This window comes from Falco rusticolus, chromosome 14 (assembly GCF_015220075.1).
Source record: "Falco rusticolus isolate bFalRus1 chromosome 14, bFalRus1.pri, whole genome shotgun sequence".
Classification (NCBI taxonomy): domain Eukaryota; kingdom Metazoa; phylum Chordata; class Aves; order Falconiformes; family Falconidae; genus Falco; species Falco rusticolus.
This window is the reverse complement of record NC_051200.1, coordinates 22686535-22714325: the sequence shown is the minus strand read 5'-3', so window position 1 is coordinate 22714325 and position 27791 is coordinate 22686535. Positions and strand designations below refer to the sequence as shown.

General features: G+C 57.1%; 1 protein-coding gene across 1 annotated transcript in view; it reads right to left on the bottom strand.

The window, feature by feature from the left end:
* The window catches only part of EFNB1 (ephrin B1), a 54784-nt gene extending 27454 nt beyond the window's left edge, over window positions 1-27330 (bottom strand). The window contains exon 1 of the mRNA XM_037408311.1: window positions 27094-27330. Coding sequence (XP_037264208.1) covers window positions 27094-27209 — 116 coding nt within the window. The 5' untranslated portion in view covers window positions 27210-27330. The remainder of the gene's footprint in view (window positions 1-27093) is intronic.
* Between the last annotated feature and the right edge of the window lie 461 nt (window positions 27331-27791).

Below are 27791 nucleotides of genomic sequence, written 5' to 3'. Positions count from 1 at the left end.
GAGCAGCTCCCTGCCCACCACCTGCCCCAGCAAGCCCCTGCCCGGCCTGCCCCATGCAATGGGATGCACAGTGACCCACCACCAGTGGCTGCTCAGCACTTTCAGGGCTAATCCTGCATGGCATGTGCTGGAGCTTTGCTGTGGAAGGCAACCAGTGGGTGCTGGGTGCACCCCAACCAGCCACGGTGTCTCCCCCAAACCACTCTGCTTCCCCCACCACTTAGGAGGAGGATGAGGATGGTAGCTCTAGTTTTATTTATTTAGCATCAGTACTATCACCAGTTAGGAGCTCACAGACAAGCATCCTTTCTCCCGATGTCAAAGGTGGTGGGAAAGATTAACTATAGCCATTAAAGCTTAAATATATATATATATATCTATCTTTTTTTGCCCCTGCTGCAAACTGCAGCCAGCTGAGCAGTGTGCCAGGTGGGGAGCACCAGCCTCCAACAGTTAGCAGCAACTTAAAGCCCCTCAAGGTGATTTTGGGGTGGCACCTGCGGCTGCCCACCCGCCAAGGAACATCCCAGCCAGGCATCCCCGCTGCTGCACCCCCGGCCTCCAGCTCCCGGCCCCGCAGGTTCCTTGGGAGCGATCAGATGGCAGCGTCCAATTTCCTCATTGTTTCGGGAGGTGTTTTCTGATGGGAAAGGTGAAAAGGGTATTTGTGAGCCTTGTAAACCAATTCCTCCGAGTTGGGTAAACAAGGGGAGCTCTGTTGGCAGCGGGATGCCGGAGCAGAGAGAAGGGATTAAAGAGCAGCCTCTCCCCCTGCCCCAAGTTGGGGGGCCACCAGGGAGGGGCCCCCAACCCCCTGCGAAGCAGGCAGCCCCCCCTCTCTACAGCACAGAAGGCTAGGCTCCCTTCAGGGGTCCCAAAAGCACCAGTGGGGCCTGATGGAGTGACCCAAGGGCTACAAGTGGAACCTGCTGGAAGGGCCACGCACTTGGCCAGTGCCTGCTATCAGAGGCAGCCGCCCTGGCAGCACGGAGGCAGTTTGCTGGCAGGGGGAGAGCGGGCGGTTAAGAGGTTGTAATCCCTTGAAATATGCAGAAGGCCTGCCCTGGGTCCAGGCAGGGGCTGCAGCCCTCACACCCCTGGGCTGTGCCTAGGCAGGAGGTCAAGCTGCCCCACAGCACCGGCACAGTCCCCGGGCAAGCACAGACCAGCCCCACGGTGCCAACTTCTCCTTCAGTTCCACCCCGACGTGGCTGGGCACAGACCCACCCGACAGCTCCGCACACTGAGGGTGCCCGGGGACCCCGGTGCCACCGCCAGCAGAGAGATGCCATCCTTCCACGGGCAGCTGAGAAGCTCACGCCTCACCTCCGAGGAAGAGCAGCTATGTGGGAGGGTGGCAGGGCTCCCGGCAAACTGCTTGCCAGATCACAAGACCACAGCTATCCGGGCTGGCCCACATGCACCAGCCACACTGAGGATCTCGGGCAGCAGTGGCGCTCCTGCAACCGGCACATCCCAGTGGGCATCGCACAGGGATGACCTGCGCCATCCCGCTGCTGCTCGAGGATCAACAAGCCTAGGAACATGGGGTAAAATGGAAAACCATGTGAGTTTGGTCAGAGCAAGCTCAGGACTCGTGCTGGGAATGATACCTCACTCCTCCAGATGCACACACCATGCCGGCTCCTCTTCTCCATGCAGGCACGCTTGGGCTAGCAGGCTGGGTCAGAGTTAAACATGGACAAGCTAACACGTTCACAGCAATAGCTGCAGACACAAGTGTCCTGCAGATACGATATCAGCACCTTTACAAACATGCTAGCAGTCCTTCAGCTATTCCTCAGGGAGAGCACGAGCAGTAAATTGCCTGAAAATCTAATTTTTTTAAAAAGAATGGGTTGATGCACTTTCCAACAACCTCTCTCCCCCCAAGCCCAGGCATTCCTTGCACCACATGAACTGCAAAATCTTTGGGGCAGCATCACCCTCCTCCATGCCCAAGAAACACGATGTACCTCACCTTACTGTAGACTTTGCAGAAAACAGAACAACATCTAACAACAGTCTCCTCCTTGGAAGAGATGCTCTAAAGCATTAACGTTGACATACATACAAGACGACATATGCTAAATGCTGTTTTCTTCAAAGAAATCCAAAAATAACTCTATCTTACAAGAGGACATCTCCTTCTGGCAGCGAAGGCTGCAGGAAGGCTGCTGATGCCCAGCAAAGCGCGGCGCTGTGAGGGGAGGGCAGTGATAACCGAGGTGCATGTGGCATTTTCTAGTATGCAGGAGCCATGCGCTTTCCTGGTGCCTGGTCAGTTGGAGAGCAGGCTGGCACCGCTCTCCTACCAAGAGAGCGTACGGGTCCTTCCAGCAGGACCACAGCTCCTGCGAGCCACTGCAACTACAGAAACCCAGTTTGAAAGCCAAAACTCCCTGTACAAACTGGGCACGTACTCCTGACAAACACTTCCGAAACCTGCGAGAGCGCTGCCAGTGCCCAACTGCACACACACAATAAAGTGCCTGCCTCTCTGCCTTATTCTTGTTTGCTTTTCTAGGGCACAGCATCGTTGTTTCATGGCAGCTGCCAGGCACAGGGGACTCTCTGCCCAGGACACTTGGCTAACAGCTAGGAGAAATCCCCGGAGGAGACCTCCAGATCCCCTGGTGCCACAGAGCCAGGTCACGCTCCAGCCATCAGAGGGTCCCTCCAGAGCTCAGTCTGACCATCGCTCCAAAGCCCCTCCGGTGATGCCAGCCACCTCTGCACTTGCCAAAACCTGTACTGCCACCACACACGAGACATCAGGGGGTTAGCAGCAAATACTGGGACCTTGCTCAGTACCGTGGCTGAAGTCAAGCAGCAGCATCAGACAGGGACAACTGCATGGTCCCCCCTGAGCTCAAATGAGACATCAGACATCCCGTTCCATGGTGACAGGAACAGGTTTTCCCTACGATACCCCCAGCAGGGCTGCCCGCACATGCTGGCACATCAGTGGGGGTCCCTGGCCAGCCCTGCAGGACACCACAGCCCACCACCCAACTCACTTCACCATTCAAGAGCTGAGGACAAAACAGAGTAATTACGTACTTAACCCAATGGCCCACCGCATCCCAGCACACCATCCCAGTACACCAGCAGCAGCCACAGCCCTGTCCCAGAGCGGTGCCAGCACCCTGAGGCAGAGGACCCTTTTTCTCCTTTTTGACTCCTGTTAAATTCCTGGGAACAAAGATAACTCGCGGAAGGAAGTTAATTACAGCTTGAATAAAAAGGTTCCCCGCTCTCCTCTGCCTCCCATCTGTATCTGTCTCCTTCTTGCTCGTTCAGTTGAGTTACTCATCACTGCAAGAGAGGGTAAATAGAAGCACGCGAATCCCCACACTTTTAGATCCCACTTCTTTTATGTGATCTTCTATTATTAGCCTCCTTTAAAAAGAGACTTCGATCTTTTTTTTTCCCCCTGCTGATCTATGTATAATTATTTTCATTGCCCTTCTGCAGACCTCTTCTATTTCTGCTGCATTCTTTTGGAGCCGAGGTGGCCAGCACAGAACACGGCAATTTCAGGTAACTCTTTCTGGTAACTGCCTCCAATCTCCTTCACTCCTTTGGCCTCCCTCAAAAAGACACTTTCCAGCTATTTACGGCACCTTGTAGCCCCCCCAGCTTCCCTTTCTGCCCCCAGGCAGGGGGAACCGCCTCTGCTGAGCCCCACGGGCCCATCTCGTCCCATCCCATCCCCCTCCTGGGTACACTCTAAGGCCCTTTTTCCACATCTTGGGTTTAATGAGGCCCATTCAACCCTCCCAAAGACAAAAGGCCCTTCTCGTTTCCAAACGGATTTACACGATGCATCAGTGAGGCATAAACGAGTCGCCATGGCAACCCACACCCCAACCCCCCCCAGCACGGGGATGCCATTTTCTAACTCCGCTGCTCCCCAAAAACCCTTTGTTGCTTTAATGCCAGCTGTAAGGCTCGTCACCGGCTGGTAAAAACACCCACTCACCCACCCAAAAGTGACCTCCCTCCCCGGATAACAGGGATGCCATTTTTTGAGATGGAGCTAAGAGATGCTCAAGGCAGTGCCATGCCGGCGCAGGCACCCCAGCAAGCTCTGCACCATGAGTGGCTCTGGGTCACGGTCAAGCTGGGGTTCCAATTAAGCAGAAGGCACGTAAACACCAGCCATGGGGGCAATGAAACCAAAACACCCCTCTTTCTGCCCAAAGAGGTGTGATGCTCAGACGGCGCAGGTGAGTCCACACTCAAGTGCCAGCCCAGACCTGGCTCCCTGTGTCTCCACAGGGAAGCCAGTGGCTTTGGCCATGCCAGGAGGCCGCTCCAATGCTTTGCACGGAGGTTTGGTAACCACGAGCCTCACAGTCAATGCTTTGCACCGTAACTCTCCCTAACCAGCTTCAGTCACTGGAGGCCAGGAGAGCATCTCGCTTAACCCATGCGGAGCTGCCCACACCAGGCGGGAAGCAGGAGAGATCCCATCGTGGCTCTTTGAGCTCTGTTCGCAAGTTCCACAGGCACTGCTATAACTCCAATGACCAACCTATTTTATCGTGACAACACACATTACCTGCAGCGTCTTCCTGCAATGGGAAGCCAGGAAGATCCAGGTGACAACTACAAACCTGCAGCCTGCAGAAGGGGCTCGTCTCCCTCCTTCAGCCCAGACCCCTTCTCCTTGGGGAGGAGTCCAGAGCAACAGCAAGGGCCAGCTGCACACCTCACCTGCTACTACACCCCAGCATGCTAGCATCCACTAGCAGAGGTGCCCTTCAGCCAAAAAAGCCACCCACCGAGCAGCAACACTGCCCCTCTGTACAGATTATGCCTTCAGTGTCCCCGCACCAGATGCCACAGCAGGGGAGGTGTACATGAGGGACAACTAGCAGAGGCTAAAGAGGCCACCAGGGCAAAAGGACGATCCCCATGGCTCTGCTCTGCCCTCTACGCCAGCCCTCCTGCGGGTCAGCCTGCCCTGCTGTCGAGGGCTTTTGGACCCGGCAGTTCCAGCAGCGGTGACACCATGGTTAGTACGAAGCAAGAAGAAACCGAGCAGAAGTCGGCTCCAGCCACCAAAGATGCTGCAGAGAACAGGGCAGCAGCCAGGCTTCAGGAAAGCAGCACAGGCACGGGCCATAACTCGGCGCCCATGGCCGGCGCCTCCCATTGCAGCCAGCAACTGCCCCAGCCCCATGGCCAGCCCCACTGCTCTGGAGCCCTCCTGTGCCACAGAAGGGCTTTCTCCCTGAGCCGTCCAGGTAATCAAAGCGTGGCGAAGGTACGGGCCACGGGAAAGCATCTGAGCCAAAGACCCCCCCACTGGCCCCAAGGAGGACGGGCGATGGAGACCCATGGCACTGGCTGACCACAGGTGGACACCAAAGCACCCAGCCAGGCAGGGAACCTGGGGAGAAAGCTCTGCCATCCCCTCTCATGGCAGGGACTGTCAAGTCTGCCTTTCCAGCTGCCTCTCCTCCTGCCCCATCCCAACTGCGGCCCATGGGCCACCCACAAACACCTAGAAGAGGTTGGGTGGCTTTGGGCTTTACCCCACAGAGGCCAAAGCATGCCCCAGCGATAGCAGAGCCACTGCAGAAACTAGTGGCCATGCCGGGGCTCGCCGGAGAGGGGTACCCGTTCCAGACCTTGAGCCACTGGGTGCCCCCTGCACACTGTCAATACACCCTCTCAAGCAGGATGGGGAGCTTGAGGCTTTTACCACCTCCCAGCACCCTGCCCAGGCACCTGCTGGTGGTGGGTGCTGACGGGGACCCCCAGCCTGCCACGGCAACAGGGCTGGGTGCTGCCAAAGGCAGGTGGCAGCACCCACCAAAAGGCAAAGATTTTCCTTTGTCACCTCACAGGCTCAGCCAGGATTGCCTCCCGACACTCGACCACCACTGAAGGGGGATGGCTGCTGACTGCCCCAATGCCCCGAGGAGGAGGAAGAGGAGGAAGGCTCAAAGCCTTTGCAGCCAGGCGCTGATGTGAGCAGCCACGTGCTGTTCCATCTTCCCACCTTCGCGCAGCACCCCATGCGTTCAGATGTTGCACCCAAACCATGCAAACAAATTATATTAATTCAAACCCGGCAAGAGAGGGGGTATTAGAAAATAAATAAATAAATAAAGCTGGTAAATGAGCGAGTTTGAGAAATTTAATTGGGGCCGGAGCAGTGGCGCAGGCTGCTGCTGCCACCTGCAGCACTCTCCGCAGCCGGTGGCGTGCGGCTCCGGGGACCCCAGGCTCCTGCCGGCGCCGTCCCGGGGTGCAGGTGCCGTTTGGACAGAATAAGGAGCGCTGGGGTTCCCCTGGGCTCCCCCCTGCGCAGTCATTATTTCTCAGTGCAATAAGCAACTCGGCCAGTGATGGAACCAAGAGCTTGGCCAAAAAATATAAAGAGTGAAGGGGGGGGGGAAAAAAAGCACTATATTTTCTCCCTCAAGTAATATCATCCCGCACCTCCCCTCGGAGAAATAAAGACGAGCAGGGTTATCTAATTAATGCTGGCAAGAAGTGGGGAGGCCGGGGGCCGGGGGGCTGCCGGCGGCCCACAAAGGCAGCATGGGGAGCGGTCTCCCCGTCGCCGCCGCCGGCATCCCCGTCAATGGGGCCCCACGCTGGGAGTGAGGTAAGAGGGGATTCAAAGGGGGGTTTGTCAGGGGTTTTGTTTTTGAAAACGGGGGAGGGGAAGGGGACAGGGCTTGACAAGAGCTGACAGACAACTGAACAAAACCATAAGGGCCATGAATGGCAACACGGCTCTTTAATTGGCGTAGGAATGGAGAGAGAAGTGAGACAATGAGGCGCGGGCGGCGGCGGGCCGAGGCGTGGGCAGCCTGCGCTCACCTTCTGCCTGCCCGCACCACGAGCCCCCCGCCGTGCCTGCCTGGCCAGAGGTTGGCAGCTGGATGCTGCACCCGCAACCGCCACACCCCCCAAAAGCCACCCAAACCCCCAAGGAAATGGGCAAACAGTAAGCAGAGCCCAGCAGCCCAGCAGGCATGGCTGAAGCCAGGCGGCACCAGAAGCGGCACGAGCCCCGTGGCTGAGGCGAGATGCTGCAGCTGCTCACCCAGCCAGCGCAACCCAGTCGGGTTCCCCGCTCGGCCCCGCGTGTTTCCCCGCTTCGGTTTGGATGCTGGTGCCCTGGCTGCAGCCCCACTCATCTGGAGGACAGGGGGCCAGGAGGGGGGGAGGCAGGTTAAAAGGGAACAAGGTTGGATCAGCAGGGTTCCCGCTCCTTCCCTGACCCCTCCGAAATAAGATGGAGGAGATTTCGCCTCCCAGTTCCAAAGCAAAGAATTACTTTGGCAGGGGACGCGGCGACGGCTGGGCGCCCAGTTGGAAGGGAAAGCGGCAGGAATATGCCCAAGGAACCCAAGCCCCACTAATTGTCATGCAGATTAATCCCCAGCCGGGACAGAAAGGAGGCAAATTGCAGCCCTCCACAATACGGGGCTGGGGGGCGCAGGGGAAGGGGGGGGGGGGAGCGGCTCTGCCCACCAGACCCAATACCAACCCCAGTGTTTTCCGAAGACCCTTCCCCCTTCCCACCTCTCACTTTTCCAGCCCGGTCGGAAAAACGAAGAACTGAAAGCAAACAGCCAAGAGATGAAGTTACAGCCTGTGGTTAGTCCTTGGGCAAGAGGAAGCCCCTTCCTCCCTGCACCCCAGTAGTGATATCCCGGGCAACTTTGCACCCCACAAACCCAGTTTGACACTGGGAGCCTCAAATCAGCCACCTGCCCACGCTCCTGCACCCCGACCCAGCCAGCACCAAGGGTCCCCAGACCCCTTGGCTCCACGGCCACCTCTGAACCAAGGGAGAGGAGCAGCCAGCCTCACCCATTTTCCTGAGGACTTCCACAAAAATAAAGCCCACGCGTGCCCTGGGAAACAATGGCAGCGGGGACCTCCCGGCTGTGGCCAGGTCCCTAGGAAGCCCCTTCCCCAGCCCCCAGCAGCCCCTGATGCTATGCCTCCATCCCCGGAGACCCCACGGAGAGCTAGGGGACAGCCCTAGGGCACCGACCCCACTTGCCAGCAGGTCCCACGGGGGGGCTGGGGCTCAGGCTCGCCCCAGGGAAGCAATGCTGTGGTTTGAAGGATTAATCCCAACATTAGGAACTGGGGAGGGAGAAATCCCTGCAGATGGTTACCTGCAGCCCGGCTGCAGGATGCCCTGCCCTGCACCAACAGGTCTCCCGGGTTTCACCAGCCTCGCCGGTGGCAGCTGCCAGCCCCCTTGGTCCCAGCATCACCCCTCACCGCGCCGCCGTGACTCACTGCTGGGCCCTTTGATCTCCCGGCTCCCAGATGTGGCCAAACGAGTTCTGTCCTGGTTCGGTCTGGAAGTGCCATCTTCCCAGGCAGCTGCAAATCCCCAGCCCTCAACTCTCGTGTCATTACCGGGAACTCGCTCAACAGCAGCCCGCCTTGTAACTTATTAAGACCTTCTCAACCACCCCATCAGAAGGAAGTGCGAGTACAGCTGCCCCGAGAGCTGCCGCTGCGGCCGTGCCGCAGGTGCCCCAGTAACCAGGTCACACAGTATTCCTCACCGCTGAGTCAGCCCTGCCACCCTCACGCTGCGCTGGGCTGTAAAGGACCTCCAGCTCCACACCATGGGGGTGGATGGGGTCTGGTTTAGGTCTCAAAGAAAAAGCTAAAGATGAGTCACGGGACCTCAAAAGATTCTTTTTTTCCGCCTGTTTTCCTCCTGCACACAAACTGTGAGAGGTCACCAAAGCCTAGTGAGCAAGCTCCACCAGAAAGCGTGAATCCAGCTCCTACTCTAGGCTGGGCTCCTGGGTGTCACTCAGCAGGGGACAAAGGTGTCCCCTTCGCCCCAAAACATCGTCCTAGCGCTGCCCACATTCCCTCTTTACTGAGGAGTCCTGTTCAGGCACAAAAGCCCCAGTTTTCTATGTTATCTACAGCCTGCAGTGAAGAGAAAGACCCTCCTAACGGCTTCACCACTGGAAGGTGCTGGGATGGCCTGTGCTCCCCCTGTCCGCTCCTCCGCTGCTCCCAGTTTACCCAGTCCAGGGCTGGTCGGCACAGCAGAGCGGTGAGAGGGGCCAGGAGAGAGGCCAGCGTAGCACTCGGGTGTCAGGTTTAAGCCTCTCCTGCTGACAGAGCTGGCTCGTACTTGCCTTTATTTTTAGGCCAGATACACATACAGCTGAACTTTAATAAAATGTACAACCTCCAGCTGGGTAGAGGAGAAGGAGAGGAACCAGAAAGGCCATTGCTGTCTCAGGTGTCACAGACACTGCCAGACCCGGAGATCTTGGGACAGGTGCTCCTCTCCAGCCCCTTCCCCAGGGATGTCCCCAGGCCCTCCTGGGACACCCAGCCCCTGCTCCCGGCAGGAGCTTTAACAAGATGCTAAGGAAAGCTCGGGGTTTAAACCTAAAAATAAACCAGCCCTTGGGCCTGGGGAGGAGGATAGAGCACCAGCCGGCCGCTCCAGCGCCGGCCCAACGCGCAGCAGTTTCCAGTTGCCTGCGGACAGGGAGCGCTCCCACCCTCCCCCTCCTAGAGTCGAAAACCTCCAACTTGCCACCCACGCACATGGAAGAAGGCTGACGAGATGCCGCAGGAGAAACCCAAGTCTCCCCCCAACCACATCCTCCCCCTCCGCTTTGCTGCCAGATGCGATTCCCCAGAGCCTTGCCCCAAAATCCCGCTAGCTCAGGCGTTCCCGCTGCGGTCCTCACCCCACCACACGCTGTGCCACCAAGCTGGGGACACATCGCAGCCATGCCACAGTGCTGGGAGCCACGAGAGGGCTGATGCTGCCAACCCTTTTACTGCAGCAGGGAGTTTATTGCAAAGCACCCGCTGCATGAATGGGGCTGCTGGGGTCTGCCCGGCTCCGGGCACGCGGCTGTCCCCCCGCTGTCCCCCCCGTACGCCCCCAGCTGCAGGCCGGGCGAGGGGGTCTGGGTGCTGAGAGGACGCACGCCACCGGCAGATGTTCGCAGAGGGCTGCAACCGGGTGGCACGCTCCCAGCAAACCCCAACGCTGAGCACCACCACTCCAAGCAACCGGAGCTGCGAAAGCAGAGATCAAACGCCCACCGTGCACGCGCCGGGCAGGGATGGTTTCGGCACATCCATCAGGAAAGGGTTTCATTATTTCCCATGCCTTAAACTGAGCACAAGTGCTGCTGTAGAACCCCCTTAGTCCTGCCCTGCAGCCCCCAGGACCCAGGCAGGACTTGCCCCCACTCCACACAAACCTCACCACCTGCTCTTGCTTGCTGGACCCCAAATCACCCCTGCAGTCCCCCGGGGACCCTCAGCCCTTCCTCTCCTCTGTCCTCCGTTCTGAAGGGCTCCACCCTCCAACCGCCCTGCTTTACTCGGACGAGCTAAATACATTGTAGCCTTGCTTGCATTTAAGGTGCTTTTTCTTTTTAACTTATTAAGGAGAAAGTTCAAAACGTTTTCAGCGACTGCAACGCACTAATTTGGAACTTACTGCGGTGTCGACATTGCATTAAGTATTTCTGTCAACCGTGAGGACACACCATGTCTATGTAAGAAATTACACTAGCAATTATAGCTAAAGAGGCATGTAAAATTTCAAAAAAAAATTTAATGTATTCAGAAATGATAACTGACATTCTTATTAGGATTAATCTAATTTTAGTAGAGTCATTTATATCCTGCTTCTGGATAAAAAATGAATTTCAATTTTAAAACCTGGATGAAAACTGGCATTTTAAAAAAGTACTTTTAGAAGACACCCTGCATGATTAAGCGTGATGATAATATGAGAAAGCTTAACAAAAAGCTCTGCCATTAAGGAAGATATTTGTTAAACAAAACAGAAACAGAGATTTTTATCAACTCGAGCAGACTATTTCAGCCTAACTCAGGACCCGGCACTGTCGGGTGTTGTTTGCGGTCACAGGTTAGTGGAGAGCAAACTGGCAGCTGCAGATAACAGGGAAGGGTTGGGAAGATGCTCAGGGCTGGGTCAGAATTTTGCCTCTGGATGCTGGGAGCACAGGATGCATCCTGCACCCACGAGCAGGGAACCACCAGGCACCAGCAAGAGCGATACTGCCCACCCACAGCCTGGACAAGTGATGCTGCCCACCCATAGCCACAGACATCAGACATGGATGGGGAACAGCTGCAAAGCACAGAAATGATTCAAAGACTGGAAAAACACTGGGGGGAAAACCCATAAAACATTGGGGTTTAGCTTATCCAAAAAAGAAAAAGCAAGAGATTTAACACCAAGGTCCTACGCAAGGAGAAGCTACAGAGCACTGAGGTTTGCTTTAACACCGAGCGGGGCTAATGCAGCTGTAGCATAGCCCATGCCACCCAGCGAACCACGCAGGCTCCTCTGCGGCTCTGGCATAGATTACTTGTCTTATAGAAGAATGTGCAGTTGGCCTCATGCACTGGTGTCAGTACTGTTGTAACTCGATGGAAACTGATAGTTTGAGTGATAAAGGTCCTGGCAGTCTCCATTTCCCACAAGCAGGCACAAGGAGCCTCTTTGCACCCTTCCCGATCGACCCAAGGAGGCCGCCTTTCCACAGCATACTGTTCCTGTTACGTACATCTCTAACAACAAAACAACCCCAAAAAGCATGTGTCACTCACAGGACCCAGCTAATGCAGGCGAGAAACCAGCTGAGGTGCCTCCTCCAGGCACACACAGTGTTCCAGTCCCCCTGTTCACATCCACCACACCCATGGCTGTGACCGCACCAACTAGATGTTCAGCCTGCCCAGGACGGGGAGGCAGGGGGGTGTGCGGGAACAGGAGGGCATGGGGAACCTGCCCCAGGCAGGGATGGGAGCCAAGGCACCCAGCACCAACCAGGGCTGGACACCCCTCCTCTCACCCACAGTCCCCCAGGTACAAAGGCATTAAGTATGTAGGCAAGACAGAGAATGATTTAAGAATATGTGGAAGGAGTCACATGCCAAGGGGGGGGGGGGGGAGGGGGGGGGGAAAGTCCCGAGCTGATTATTTTATTTTCTACTGACAGTTTCAGCCACAATGGCCAATAAATCCCAATTACGGATTTTAAAAATGCTTCCTGCAGACACTTGGACCATCAAGGCAATTCTGGGCTCCCATAACTCCTGGTTTATGATGGTCATACATGTCAATCCTTTGCAGAGCCAAGCATTTCAATAAAGATGACCATAAACCTACATTAGAGATTAAAGGACTGACTCAGAAGTTTGTCAGAGGAAGAAACAAGTTTCCCTGCAATCGCCTTGCCATTTTTACAGACTAACAGTTCTGGTTTTTGATGGTTTTATACCAGTAGTAAATTTTCGGACTGCCGACAGCTTGGTGCGCAGGACAACAACTGAAGGAAGGCGAACACAGCAGCGGGGAGGTGCAGGGAGGACACGAGCTCAGCCACGGGCTCAGCTGACAACATGGAGATGAGAAGTGACAGGTCTCCTCTTGGGCTACCCATCACCTGCGACGGCACGGGGACATGCGATGCCAGCTCCGACCGACCTTCCCGGTTCTCCCCTCCCAGTCCCCTGGACCTGTCAGACTCAGAGAGCAGCGCTGTCCTCATTCCTCTTCCTCTCGCCTTGGCAGGGTCACTAGCTGCCAAGCAGAAGCATACGAGCACATGGGAAGGCAACAGGAGACCAGTGACACCCCCCACCGAGGGCTCCCCACCACTGGGCAGGACCAGGGACCCTGGGGCTGATGCGCACAGGGAGCACCCCCGGCTCCCCGACACCAGCAGCCACCCCTCACCACTGTCTATCAACGCAGCAGTGACAACCACGACGGAGATGCCTTTTAAACTATAAATGGCGGGTGTTTATTGTGCTCTTGTTTCCTGGATGAATGTGCTGCTTCCTTTCAGTAAGTGCTCTCTTAGGAGAAGGAAAAGGGAAAAATAAAAAAGCAGCAGAGAGGAAGGAGGATGACTCACAATGAAGCCACAACTCCACGAACACAGGAGAGCTGCCGAGACGATGCCAAGGACGAGGGCTGGGATCAAAAGGATGAGAGCGGATCAAACACGCGCCCTCCCCAGGGAGGGGACCAGCTGGCAGCAGCTGCTGGAGCAAGGAAGGTGGGATGGAGCCATGCCCCCCACCACCACCCCTGGTTTGCCCACTCGGCTGGCAAGAAGCCATCTCCCTTTCCCGAGGTTCTGCCGCTACTTTCCCATTTTGAACAGGACTCTCTACTTGTTTGACTTCATTAAGAAACGCACACAGGGCTGCTCCACACCAGAACGCGCGCGGGGATGGGGACGGGGAGGAGCTGTGGGTGCACCCAAGAGGGGATGAAAAAATGCCCTTTTCTCCAAGTAAATGAAAGAGCTGAGCCCAGCGCTCAGCGCACTGAAGGGGGCCGGTGCCCTTTCTGCCGGTGTCTCTCAAAGTCTATCAAAAAGTCCCATTTACATCAAAATGCCCTTCCAGACATGCTTCAATTTTACTTTTCCCCTTTCATCTCCTTCCACCCTCCCGCCCCACCTCGCAGCCCTATTGTACTCGCAGCATCTCGTGCGGTGGAGAGGGCAGAGTAGGCTGCCAGAGGAAAAGAAACAGGAGAGAAAGAAAAAAGCCTTAAGAGAGAAGCCGGAATCGCTCCTGGTCCCGCTCCAGCAGGAGCTGTGACCCCGTCTCCTCCCGCCCGCTGCTTGGCAGTTACCCCGGGGGGACAGCGCTGGCCGTGTCCCCACCATGGGGACAGGGACTCGGTCTGCCCCAGCCTCCGCTGCTGCCCAGGCTTTCTGGTCAGGCTCTGGTAACCACAGATGGTTTTAATGAGCTTTAACAAAAGCCTCGGGCAAGGCAAGGGTTGCGGAATTCTGCACCGCTCAGCACCCTCTCCTTGGCACCGCCGCCATCCCCGGCCAAGCAGCACCCTGCACACCCCACTCTCAGCAAGGCGGCTGCTGGTGGCACTGGGACAGCCTGACAAAGCACTCTGGGCACCGGCAGGACTGTGCATCCCAGCTTGGAAAACAAAGCATATGGAGTTTAAGTCCCTCCCTCTCCGGATCAGTCCTAAAAAATGCCAGGGGAGCTGGAACATTGCCACTCTGTGCCAGGCTCTCCTCTGCCAAAGCCCTGTCCCACCTGCCCTCCTCGAACAATTAGGATTTAACGAGCTGCTTTCTCCTCCCAGCCCTGGCCCCAACAGCACTGCACCCTCACTAACAAACTTTTGCAAGACCCTTGAAACCAGAGGCACTCTCCCCCCAGGCTGACTGACTGACATCCAAGCCCAAGAGCAAAATCCGCTCCAGGTTACAACAAGTGCAACCGAGGTTTAATTCCAGCCTAAGCCATTAAAGCCCAGCTCGAGCAGCGCACAATCCTGATGCCTTTTGCTGGGCTCTGTCCACCTCCCCTGTACACGGAGCTTTTCCAGTCCTCCTTTCCTATTGTCAGCATCTATTTTTAACCCCGAGCATTATTTCTCCCTGCGTGACTTCAGACACACTCCGGGGACAAGGTGGAATTGCTGAGCTGGTACCAGGCAAAGTGACTCAACTCTCACCTTCAGAAGCACTACAGAAATCACAGGACTAGGGAATTTTCCTCTGTTCACATCTTCCTTTCTCCTTCCTACCCAGGTTTGTCTGGGGCTAAAAAAGCAGGGGGAAACACAAGGAAGTCAAACCCGTGCCCATCGCCAGAACACGCTGGCAAGACATGTTGCTCCCTTTTCTTCCACTGCACCTTTATCATCAGCCAGATTTACCTCTACTGCGGTTACCTTGGGGAAAAAAAATCCTGCATCGACACCCATTGCTGGTGTAAATCAAGGTCAGAACCGTAACCTTAAAAGAGGTCTTATGAGTCGAGTCTCAGATCTACCAGGCACGGGGAACCAGCTTGATAAATATGCAGAGAGGCGCACACATCCCCGGTGCAACAGGGAGGAGGCGTTTTCCTCACGGGGCCCTGGCCAGGCTGAGCGCGCCGGATGACAATGCTTCATTACTCCCTTTCAGCTGGTCCTCCCGGCGCTGCAGAGCAGTAATTAACAAGAAGGTCAGCAGCAAAGCCCTTCAAGAATCTATCCCTTCAGGGGAGTTTATCAAAACAACCCACCATTTGCCTCCTTCTAACTCATAAAGCACTGAGACCCAACACCAAGCACTCGGAGATGTTGCATTGCATGGGCAACACGTGTGCTGCGTTAGCTAGATGTTTACATTATTTGGCATTAAGAACCAATAAATAATCATTAATAGTATCGCTAGCAAGGATGTTCTCTGCAAGTAAGTCCGGATGCCAAAAAACGCGGTGTTTACAGCACAAGCATCCCAAGGCGGAGCGAGCCGCGGCAAAGCCGGGCGCAGCAGAGGCAGTCTCCTCTGGTGCGGATCCGGGAGAGCCGCCTGCAGTGCACAATGCAGCCGCTGCTGCCAATTCCGGATCGCGTCCCCATTCCCATTTCTCATCCCATGCATTTCTCATCAAGCCCGAGCTCAGGGGTGGGCAGAACGAGGAAAGCCTCGTGTCCGCCGCTCAGGACCACGCCGGCTGCCAGAAGATGCCGTGAAATCAAGGGCCATCGCATCCCAAGTTGTTTGAAACTGCTCAGGCCAGCCCTGTTTTTTGGGCTGACTCCCTGGTTTTGCTCACTGGAGCTGGCAGGGCACTGGAACACCCACAGTCCCAGCAAGGAAGGGAGGCAGCATCTGGAAGCAATTATCCCACTGCTCTTGTATCTGTCACCCGCTCCCCACCCTCATGTAAGGAAACCATTCGTACTATCAACAAATCTCTGTAACAAACTAGGGAAGGGATTCTCACCCCCTCCCTGACACGAAGTAGGCAGCAGAGGCTGTCCCAACACAGAGCACAGGGCAGGCAAGGTGCCTCCTGCCCAGCTGCAGGCACACGGGGTGAACTGGGCACACCTGGGACAGGCACTTGCAGGTACCTTAAGGAGAAAGCGCTCTCGGATAAGCAATACAAAAATTTCTCTGCTCCATCTGTGCACTGGTATGATGCAGCAGCACATTAATGCTTTACTTTGCAAGTCTGATGCTTTACAAACCCCCAGCTGCTTTACAGGCACGGATGAACTCCTGGGAGCTCTGCGGGAATGGTCCATGCGCCTCCATCCTCAACCCACGCGGCTCCATCCTCAAAGAGGAAAATTAAGGAGGAAAGGGCCTCGTCTCAGAAAGCAGGAACCGGGGGGATCCCACGCAGCCCTTCCCCATCCCTGATGCCCCTCCCCAGGCTGGGGACAGCAGGAATGCCCCCACTCTCCCTGCCACTGCCCAGGCACAGCGAGCAGCCTGCACCCCGAAAGGAGTAAAACCCAGCCAAGAAGGGATGCTAGGCGGGCACCGGCGCTCCCTGGACGGGTGGCACAACCAGCGAACCCCCAGCACCGCTGCCTGCCTGGCACCCTGAAAGTGGGGGCACCCCCACCTGCCTTCCCAAGCGCATGGGCTCCACGCACAGCAAAGGGAGGTGGTTTGGGAAGGCTTTCGTGCCTCTCCTGGATGTTATGAAACCAGCCAAGGAGCATGAAACTGCCTGCCGTGGGTGGGAGCACCCAGGGCTATATGAAGAGCACTGTAGGATTCCTGCATGCTATGGGAAAGCACGCTGTGCTCCCCCACCCCGCACACACCCTTGCAGGGTATTTTTTTTTTCTTGAGAGAGAGACCAGGTAAGCACAAACAACCAGCACAGCCCCACATGAAGGGGGTAATTAGGGAAGCAGCACCCATCGCTAACCAAGTCAGGGCAGAGATCAAAAGCATCACCAAATGTTAAACCTCCCTGGGATTGGGAACCACTCCTGGGAAGGAACTCGCACGGGACCCCCTCTGTCCCCAGCCATGTGAGGTGGTCACTGGAGCCCGGTCCCTGGGGGGGCACTGGCTGCTCCCCACTGTTATGCCAGGGTGCCATCCTCCCTGGCCTTTTGGGGAAGAAATTTTAATTCTGCAAAAGAACACAGGAGGGAAAAGCCCAAGACGTGAAGCCAGGTAGCTGGCCTGTGCACCATCACGTGCCATTCCAAGTGCTCGCAGCCAAACTCCTTCTCTTCTTAGGGTGGCCCTGCAGAGCCTCCCCCCAGGATGCGGCACCCATCGTTTGGCAGGGAGGGAACACCAAGCCAAATCAGTGCCACCATCCCCAACATCACACGAGCAGGCTTTCCTTCATCCCCTAACCCCAACAACAAGTTTTCCTGTAGCTTGGGCAAGCGAAAAAAAGAAAAGAAAATAGGAAAAAGTTCTACTGTAGCAACACTACCAAAAGGCGCAAAGCCGGCCATACCGGTGCAGGACAGAGGGGTGGGAGAGGGCTGGCAAGGCCAGGAGACACGGCTGCACAAGGGACCCTCCTCTCCCCTTCCTCCACCAGCCCTGGCCTGGCACTGCTTCCTTGCCGGGCTGCTGCTGCCCAAATTATTTCGGCAATTAGCTACAGCTAACGGGCGCGTAGGGGTAGCGAGGCACGCCACCGGCAAGCACACACCGGCAGGGATGCGCAGGCAGGGGTGCGCAACCAGACCGTGCCCTGGCAGAATTTACACGAAGAAGAATAATACAAATCTAAAACCAAACACAGCTGAAGGGGAAATTCCAGCTGCCTCCAGTCCCTCACACCTCTGAACACCTTCCCGCAACCCCAATCTGGATGGGCCCCTGCTCCCTGGCCCCCTCAGCTCTGCCCAGCAAGAGGGAAGGGGGCTCTGCACCCCCAGACGGCACGGGGACAGCTCTTCCCCACCTCCTGGGGAAGCATCATCTCCTCCTCCCACTGCGAAGGAAGCTGGGAACAATGGGATGCACCAGTGCCAGCTCCAGAGGGGATGCTCATGGACCACCCGCCTGGCCGCCCAGGGACACACTGGGGCGGGGGGGACAGCCAGGTGCAGGGGGCACAGGGTGCGAGCCAGAGCAGAGGCAGCTGCCAAGACCCCATCTCTTGCTTGCTGCAAGGGGCAGCTCCCCATCCCGAACACAGTGGGGACACACCGGAGCTCATGGGCTGCAGGGAGAGGTCACTACGGCAGAGATCATGCAAAGCCCCCGCAGCTCGCCCCCCACCCCAGCGCTTCCCACAGGAGAGGGGCTGCAGCTGATGCACTGGCCTGAGATTAAAAAAAAAATAAATAATTTAATATCTCTTCCTCCAAAATAACTGACTAATTGGCCAAGCCCCAGTGCCGTGCTGGGAGTGGAACCCAGGTTCACTCTTGCATGAAACATTTATTAAAGACATCAGAGGAGAGGAGGGCAAGGCAGAGCCCGGCAGGCCGTCGGAGCGGGGCGGTGCCCACAGCCAGGTGGAAATTTCCCATCACACCCAGAGGGAGGAAGCCCAAAAATCCATCCCGGCCATCCCCCGAGCAGGGCCCGAGTCAGCCAGGGTGAGCATCCCATCCCCGTGCCCACCGGAGCGTGCCGGAGCGTACGGGGCTCTGAGCACGTAAGAAAGAAGGGGGTCTGCTCCCCCGGCCCCACGGCTGCCCCCTCCTCTCCTGCCTTTAATCCCCAGCCCCAAAGCAGAGCCCTTTTAGGGGAAAGTGTAACGCAATACCTGGAAAATTTCTCCCACCCGCTCTCCGCTGCCGGCTGCCAAATTTAAAACATATTTGCTGCTCGGCCTTGAAGAAACGTAACCTGCTGCTTAATTCCAACACGTTTATTCTTTGGGGGCAACAAAGAAATTCGCGCTGCCGCTGGTGGCTCCTCTCCTTACACCCCACAGCTCTCAGGGGTGGGAGCTGCCAAAAAATTGCCTGGGAGCCGTCCGCCCCCACGCCAGCACCGAAATGCCGGGGAAGGGCAGGGAGCTTGCTCTGCCTATCCCATGGCACCGGTGCCGGCACGGCAGAGGTTTCTGCATGGCAAGTAGATGCCCTTCAGCCCCCAGCATCAGCTGGAGGTGCCACCGCCCTGAAATCCCTTAGGATACGGCACGGTCCAAGGCAATACAATGCCCCAGAGCACGGGAAGGGGCTGGGACCACCACCCACTCCGCAGGGAGAGGACCCCTCCTCAGCGACAGGGCCACCCCTCACCTTGCGCAGCCCCCGAGGGGGTCCCCACACAGCCCCCCACCAGCCGGGCTCCTCGGCCAGAGGAATTTTCCAGCAGGGTTGGGTTTGTGAGGGGAGGCTGGAGCGGTGGAAAGGGGCCGCGGCAGCACGGGGCTGGGGGAGGGCACAATGTGTTTAGCAGACTGAGCGATCCAACAGGGCCCATTAAAGGAAACAATTTGTAATACAATAATTATTATGTCGTTTCTCTGGACTCTTTCCTAAGCCTCTCTTTAAACAGTTAGAGGCTTGACGTGCCTGCATAAAGCAGACATGATCTGTAGGGCTGAGGATGCTTAAGTGCCCACATGGGCCAAGACAAGGCCGAGGGGTTGGGTGCACACCCTGCACCCAGCGGGACAGCATCGCACCCTGGTTTGCTCACAGCCCTCGAGGGATGGCAGGGGAACCACCGGGAACAGACGGGGCCCGGGGGAGTGATGCTCCCCAGCTGCAGGGCAAGATGCTGGCATACCCCCAGCACCGTCAGGTGAGGGGTCCTCTCCCCACGCGCTGCTGGGTCCAGAGCCGCCTTTGCTCAACACCATGGCAGGGACCACATCCTGGCAGCGCGGCCAGGACCCGCAGCTCCTCCAACTCTTCTTTTATGCTCTGAAGTTCTCGGCCGCACATCTGAAGAAAGCAGCGGCAGTGAACAACAGAGCGAGAGCAAGCAACACAAATCCCCAGGATAATGAGCCCGGAGGAGGGAGACGGTGGGCTCTATCTGAGGAAGGAGCCGTGCTTTTATTGGAGAGCCTAAAAGGGCTATAAATCCTCAGATTCAAAGGCAAACTCGAGCTCTTTCAAGTCTGAGGAAAGCCTGGGATGTGTCAGCCGGGAGGACTAACCACGCCGCGTCCCCTGCTGAAGTGGCCTCTTCAGCAAAGCCGCGCTACAGCCCGGGATATTACACCCAGATCCTTTCCATATGCTGCCTGCCCGGCTGCAGGCAGGGCACGCCATCACCCCTGCTGGCACCGGGGGAGCCCACCCTGGACCCCCACCCGGGCAAGGACCGGCCACACCCTGTCTTAAGGCGGGAAGTGCTTTTGCGCCCACTCCCCCTTCCGACGCCCGTCAGTAATTTGCTCCCCAAAACGCCAGTGGGAGTCGGGGGGGCTGCGAACCTCCCCCTCGCGTTCGGCTGCAATACTACAGTGAGCCCAGACAAAGAACGCCAGAGCCCAGCACCACCACATCCCCAAGCATCACTGCGTCCCCGAGCATCACTCCGCATTGCCACCAGACCCCAGGCTGCCGTCCCCGCGCGACAGCCCACGCGCCAGACTGCACTACAGGTTTCAGAAAAACCCATTAAAACACTCAAAGCGGGAGCAAAGAGAGGACAGTGTCGAGCCTCAGCCTTGCACTAATGCACGTGCAGCCGCTGACGTTTCCCAGCCTTAACGAGAAGGAAAACACACAAACGCTCAGTGATCAATATTAATGGTGTAAGGGTATTTATAGCTGATAAGCTGCAAAAATGCTTTTTCTGAAGCACCTACTTAGAAGCCATTTGATGCTGAAAGCCAGGCGGAGCAGACTGTTCCTGAGGCTGGGATCGTGCTGCAAGCCAGGGAGCCACCAGCCACAAGGAAAGGATTGCCGGGAAAAGGGACACTCATCTCCCATCACGGCACGTGGAGCACTGAGGCAGGCTCAGGTGCCACCAAAACCAGCCAGGACCCCCCTCGCAGGGACGGCACACACCCCAGGCCTCTGCAGGGGAGAGGGGCCTGGCCATCACGAGGAAGGCACTTCTGCAACGCCAGCCTGAAGGTGCTGGGACAGAGAGCTCGTCACTCAGCATCCCCTGGGCATCCTGTCCCCAGCACCTCCATGGTGGCATCACCGAGAGCCAACCCGCATCCAACCGCGTTGGCACGAAGCCTCTCACTGCAGCCCAAGCCCACCAGACACGGCACACATGGACATACGCACAAGCACAGCATCGCGGCAGGACAGACCCCTGGAAAACACTGAGGGCAGCTCACGGATGAACACTAACAAGCCCCCCTGCTCCAGCTCTCCATGCAGCCCCCACAGCAAAGCCCAGTGCCACGGCCTCGGAAAGGCGGAGCAGCCCACCTGGGAAGGGCCGGCTGCGGCTAGGAAAAGGTTATTCCAGAGCAGCCAAGCCAGGGTTATAAATAGCTGGCATTTTTGAAGCGCAGCTGCTCTGCTTGGCCGGGGTGCCACGCCGGCACCTGAGCCGGGTTCTGATCCTGCCCGGGGGTGCCGGTGGGGAGAACTCGCAGCAGAGAAGCCACCGCTCGCTGAAACACTGCGAGTAACCCCCCAAACCTGTCCCCCCATCCCCTGGCCCTCCCCAGGGAGGGGGATGCTGGAGCCCACCTTCCCCTCCAGGCATCACCCACAGCCTCCACAGGGTTTGGCTCCAGCCCCAGAGGAAGAACCCTGCTCCCCGAAAGCGCGGGGGCCGTGCAAACCCCACCCCGTGCCCAAACCCAGCCTAACCAAGCAGGACGTTTAGCCCCGGCTTGTCCAACTCATCAGGGACCAAGCCCAGACAGGCTGGCGGAACCGGGAGCACCAGGATCCCGAGGCTCCGGCACAGCCACAAGCAGAGCACCAGTGCTCCGACCGGAGACAATACACAAGGGGCAAGAAAAACCTCCGCGAAGGATGCCGGGTGCGTGCCAAGGGGTGCCGAACCTCTCTGTGAGCAGGCGAAACGCCCCCAGCACCCCTCCTTGCTTGCCGGAGGAGGTTTCTCTGCCACACCACCTGCCCCAGAGAGAGGGATGGAAGCAGAAAAAGCGTCAGAAAGCACCAGAAAGGACCCCGGCTCTTTTGAGGCAAGCACAACAAAAGCCCCGCAGCATGGCCGCCACATTCCTGCCCAGATGTGACGCCGAGATAGCGCAGAGCCCAGAGTCCTCCTCCTGCTCTCCCGATACAAGCAATCATTAATTAGACACAGAATGGATTTCAGCTTTGTTTCTCCCCACCCTGTTTCAGCTGCCAGACTCCAAGTAGCATGTGCTACTGATCGGTACAAGATGTATTCCCACCGGACCCCAGCGCTTCCCGGCAGTGCTGCCGCTGCTGTGCTGATGATGGGGTGCCCTGCCAGCGGGGCAGGGACCAGAGAGCCACAAGGGATCCGTGGGGCCAGCAGCACCCACAAATCCTACGTGGATAGAAGGGGTCTTCCCTATCGCCAAGCCCCCAGTTTCCAGGGGACAACCCAAACGTTCCCGACGTGTCGTGCAAGAGGCTGCACATGCACACTGGCTGGCTGCAATCCCCATGACCCGTATAAACATGTGCGGGGCTCATGGGGGACCCCTACCCACCCCATAAAGCTGCTTGGGGGGACTCCCACCCAACCTATAAAGCTGCTCAGGGGGGACAATCCCAGCTCACCCCATAAAACTGCTTGGGGGGGGAGACTCCTGCCCACCCCGTAGAGCTGCTCGGGGCAAACACCCCTGCCCACCCCGTAAAGCCGCTCGGCAGGGGGACCCCTGCCCACCCAGCCAGGGCTGCACCACATGAGGGCACATCCCACCCTGCTGCACGCAGCCTGTTTGGAATAGGGATCCCTGGAGCAGCTTATAAAACTAAAAGCGATGCAGCCGCTCAGGTGCGGCCGCGGAGGGAAGCAGCCCCCTGCCAGCTCCCTCCAGCCCTCCACAGCCAGAACAGGCACAAAAGCCCCATTCGTCCCCGCTGCCATGCGGCTCCAGGAGCTGCAGCAGCTGTTTTGCTCTGGAGAAAGCTACGGCTCCTTTTACAATCAATCAGCCACCCCATCACGGCTCTTTTTTTCTTTTAAAGGAAGCAGTTAAATCCATTTTATAGAATCCAGTGGTATTTACCCAGCTACTGCAATAGCCGCAGCGCTGCCTTCACTTTTTTTTTTTTTTTTTAATTTAAGTTAATGAAGTCATTCCTAAACAACACGCAAGGAGCCCTGGGTGCTCCTTTCCCCAGGCACAGCAAGAAGAGTAACCTTGCTCGTCACTGCCACATGGCCAGGCACGGGGGCTCTGCCCTGCGGAGAGCGAGAGCAGGAGCCCTCCATGCTGGGGGTGCACTCAGCCCAGCACCCAGCAAAGGGTCCCCCAGCACCCACCCAGCCACAACCGCCTGGCAGGCTTGGAAAGGGATCCTCCACTCACTCCAGAGGGCAACTCCAACCAGGACACAGAGCACCCAGGCTCGCCCAGCCCCCGGCAGCCTTTGGAGATGGAGCCAAGAGCCAGGGAGGCAGAGGCATGCGCAGGGGCCATCGGATCCCTCTCGGTACCATCCACACCCAACGGAGCCCCCACCTCTCCCCAGGAAGGGGGAGTCTCTGATGGCTCAGCCAGCCAAACGTGGCTCTTAATTAAAAATAAGCAGCATGCTTTCATTATTTCCCAACTCCTTATACTGTGAAGCGCCTCATGTGCCCACTGGTACAGTAATTAAATTACATCTGCTCCGACAAGTGTGAGCCCACCGATGCAGAGCTCCAGGCCAGCCATTCCCCTCGGAAACAACCTTCCAGCAAGCACTTTGTCTCCCGTAAAAGGCATTAAAAACGGCAAAGATACACCAGGCTTCAAACTCAGTGCTTACAGAATTCAATAGGACACCATAACGCCATTAAAGACAAAATAAAAATACCACAAAGGATTAGACTTTTGTCTGGTTTTCCCCTATTCGCCCTGCCTATTTTATTTATTTTTTACATAAATGCATTTATTTTGTTTTTAGAAAGTTGCAGCGCGGCTCCGCACAGCTAGCAAGCAAGTGGGGCCGAGTAAAACTTCATATAAAGAGAGAAAAGCGGAGCCGAAACGACCCGCTCTTCAGAGCTGCGCGGATGATGTGTCCCATTTCCCCCACCTCCTTATTAAAATACTTTCTGGAGAGGCAAATTCCAGCCTGAAATGAATTTTCCAAACCATATTTTATTAGGAATGCTTCCTTTTAACGGTCGGCACAGGAGCCCACCAGGGTCAATATTTCTCCAAAATTACAGCCAAGGGAGTACAGAAAGGATTTAGCCAGAATTTCTCCTGCAATTCCTGGCTGTCCAACAAGAGCACGCTTCCACCAACCCCCCAGCTGAGCAGCAAAGGGGCCGATTAAATCCCAGCAGCACCCTCCACCCCCCCAGTGACACAGTGGAATAAAATTAAAACCATATTGGCTCCCCGAGAGCCCATCCTGGGGCTCCACAGCCATCCTAGGGAAAGCTCACTCAGGGGGATCTAATTCAGCCTCAGCTGGTCCCAAGCACAGGTTTGTGACAATTACCACCTTTTATCCGGCAAAAGCATCTCCAGGCCTACATTTTTCCCCTTAAAAAAACACAGAATTATTCACAATAAGGAGACAGTGATGATTCCAGGGCTGGCTTTTGGCCACGCACCTAGGAGCCAAGGGGAACGCTTCCCCAGCACAGCACACGGCGCTACAGCTTAAGCCAGTCTTAACTCGATTAGGAAATCATTCCTTCCATCGGACGTGTTATCAGCATCCCTCCGATAACCACCACGAGATCAGGAACCTGCCGGTGATGCCCCAGTGAAGTTATAAGTTCAGGCTTTGTACGCGCGGCCCCAAGCTGCCCAGGGGAGGAAAGGGCAGAAAAATATTTTCCTTATTTACAGTGATACCACCAATGCCAGACATGCAACGCTTTCTTCTTCTATCTGTTGGAAAATTCCACTTAGCAACGTTATTTTTAAAGGCTTTAGCACTCTATTCTAAAAACAAGAGTTAGAGCTCAGAAAAGCGGGGCAGAGGGCTGGCACAGGCACGGCACTGCCCACAGAGCGCCGGAGGAAGGGCTGGAGAGCCCCAAGGATGGTGGTGAGCGCGTGTGGGGGCTTCCGTGGATCTCCGCAGAAGAGCTGTCCTGGTCTAACAAAGAGCACAGCTCTTCCCCAGACTGGACCCAGACCCCACACCACGCGCAACTCCCCAGACTGGTTTCCTCAACTGCATTTGACACCATGCAACCTGCAAATGTCAGAGGCGGGGGCATGAAGGCCTAAAAGAAAATGGGGGACCCTAAAAGACAGACCCCAAAAATGAGGCTCCAGGGTCAGACCGAGCAGGACCACAGCTGGGCATCAACAGCGACCACCAAGGCAAAACCCAGCCACGGCTCCCACCTCGCCGCTGGGATCCTCCCCAGCGCCCGTCCCACCCTGGCTGAGCCATTTCTGGGTGGGAACGCCAACATTTTGGGCACTTCCCACCTTCTCCCATCCCCGTGGGTACTGCTGGGCTGGGGCACCACCAGCACTGCCCTGCGCCCAGTACCGCTGGCAGCCGTCCCCATGCCGGGTGGTGGGCACCCAGAAAGCTGTGCCGAGGGCGGGCAGCCACCCAGCTCCAAACTGAGGGATACACACCTTGAGGTACCACCAGGAGACCACCGCAGGCAGCCACCCAGCAGATGGGGAGCACGGGGGGAGCCACTGGCATGCCAACCCTCCGGCTCCCAGCCTGCCGGCCGCCTGCCCCCAAATTCCCAGGCCAACGGTAAAGAGGACTGGGGTGACATGGCATCCCCCAATGCCACCCAGCCAAGGCCACTACCACCTCCAGCTGCCCTTTTATTTCAAATCAAAAGGGATTTTTCTGGATTTGCCTCTCTCTCACTGACACCTCAGAGTCACAAAGCAGCAGATCGATTCCCGACGGTAAAGGCTCTTTCTGCTCACAGCCACAGCTCCAAGAAGAGAAAAAAAACCCACACCAAGAAGGAGAATTTAACTTCGGGCAGCCCTCGTCCCAGCCTTCACAACGCACTGGCTGAAGCTCGGGAGCGTGCCTGCACACGCGTGTGCCTGCAAAGTGGCTTTTTTTTTCCCCTCCCTCACCAAAAAAAAAAAAAAATTATTTGGTTGGAATATAAGTGTCCAAGTGGGAATGTCGTCCAGATTGTTTCAGTTCTCTCCAACTGTTCAAAAACTCTTTTTTTTTTTTTTTTTTTGAAAAATGTGGTGGTGGTGGTGGGGAAAATATATCAAGCCAAAAGCAGGATTTTTTTTTTTTTCTTTTTTTAAACGGATAAGGGGCCGACACCAACAAACACGCTGTGATCTACAAGATCTACAAGCCCCCCAGCACAGGGGCTACCAGCACCACCCTGACACCAGCATCCCGGGTCAGGGGACCACGGCCGATCCTTCCACTCCTCCTCCTCCTTGCCCTTCAGCCCGGCGCGCTGGAAAAGCTCCTTCTCATTGTTCCTTTACCTCCGCCGGGGCAGACGCGTCCGCACACACAGCACATACAGATCTATACGTGCGTACAGCGGGCGGCAGCGCAGCCGGAGCGGGGCTGTGCAGGCACGCCGCGGCCCCGCCGCTTTGTTCGGACCCAGGCCGGGGGGTCCCACGCCGGCCCAACCCCCGCCCCCCGCCTTCCTCCGCGGCTTGCTTTGGAAAGAGAAAAGCCAGAAAAAATAGTAATAATTAAAAAAAAAAAAGAAAAAAAAAAGGGATAAATCCAACTCTAGCGTCGGCGAGGTAGAGAGTGCGGCGATCCGGCCCCCGGCACCCTCCAGAGCGCGGCCGGGCGAGGGGCGGCGGCGCCGGCGGAGCCTCCCCCCATCCAGGGGAAAAGGAAATAATAAAAAATGTAAAGGTAAAAATTATGTTAAAAAAAGGCAAAATCTAAAAAACGAAACACCTTTTGAAAAATGAAAAAAAAAAATTGAAAGGTAAGAAAACCTTCAAAAGCCAATAAATTTTTTAAAAATTGGGGGGTAAAAACGAGAAGTACATTGTTTTCAGAACCCGAAGGCACCAGCCCGCAGCAGCCGGGGCTCGGCGAGGTCCGTACTCCAGCCGGGGGTCGCTCCTCTCCGTCCGTCGACCAAAGCTCTTCGCGGTGCCCGCGCCGCTTCCCGGGGAGGGCTTTTTTTTCCTCAAAAATCCTGCGGTTTTGCTTAATTATTTTTTTTTTAATTTCTCCCGGGCCTACTTTTTTTTTTTTTGCCGGGGGGGTGCGAGGCGGGTTCCCCCCCCGTTCCCCCGCGCCCCCTCCGCCGCACGTACTTGGGGTTCCCGGCGCTCCAGGAGACCGGTTCCAGGCTCTTGGCGAGCGGCGCGGCCAAGCGGCACAGGGCGAGGAGGACGCCCAGCAACCACCGCCCGCCGCGGGGCCGCGCCATCGTCCCTCGGCGGCGGGACGGGACGGGCGTCAGGCGCCCATGCCGCTTCCCCGCCGCCTGCCTCCGTCTCCCGTCCCGCCGCCTCCGCCGCCGTCCCCTCCCGCACAGCGGCGCCGCCCGCCGCGACGATCGCTCTACTCCTCCGCGCAGGCAACGGAGCGGGCAGCCCGGCGCGGCACGGCCAATCGCTGAGCGGCGCGGGGGGGGCCTTGCGGGGCGGGGACACGCCCACTTTCGCTTCTTAAAGGGCGCGCGTACCTTTTTTTTTCCTCCAGACACCCCCCTCCCTTTTACCATCTCCCCCCAGTCAAGCGGTGAGAGGGGAAGGCGGGGGGGACGGGGGGCGCGGCCGTCGGGGTACCGTAGCTCCCCGACGGCCCGGCCCCCCCCGCGCCCCCCCCAGCCCTGTCTCGGCGCGGGATCCAGCCGCGGTCCAACAGCGCCGCCCAGCGGTCGCGCGTGGCCCCGCCCCCGCCCGCTGCTGGGGAGCGCGGAAGCGATCGGCGGAACCCGGCGGGGGGGCCGCGCGGCTCCGCGTGCGGTGGGTCTGCCCTGAAATACTCAATAGTCACCTTTGGGGGT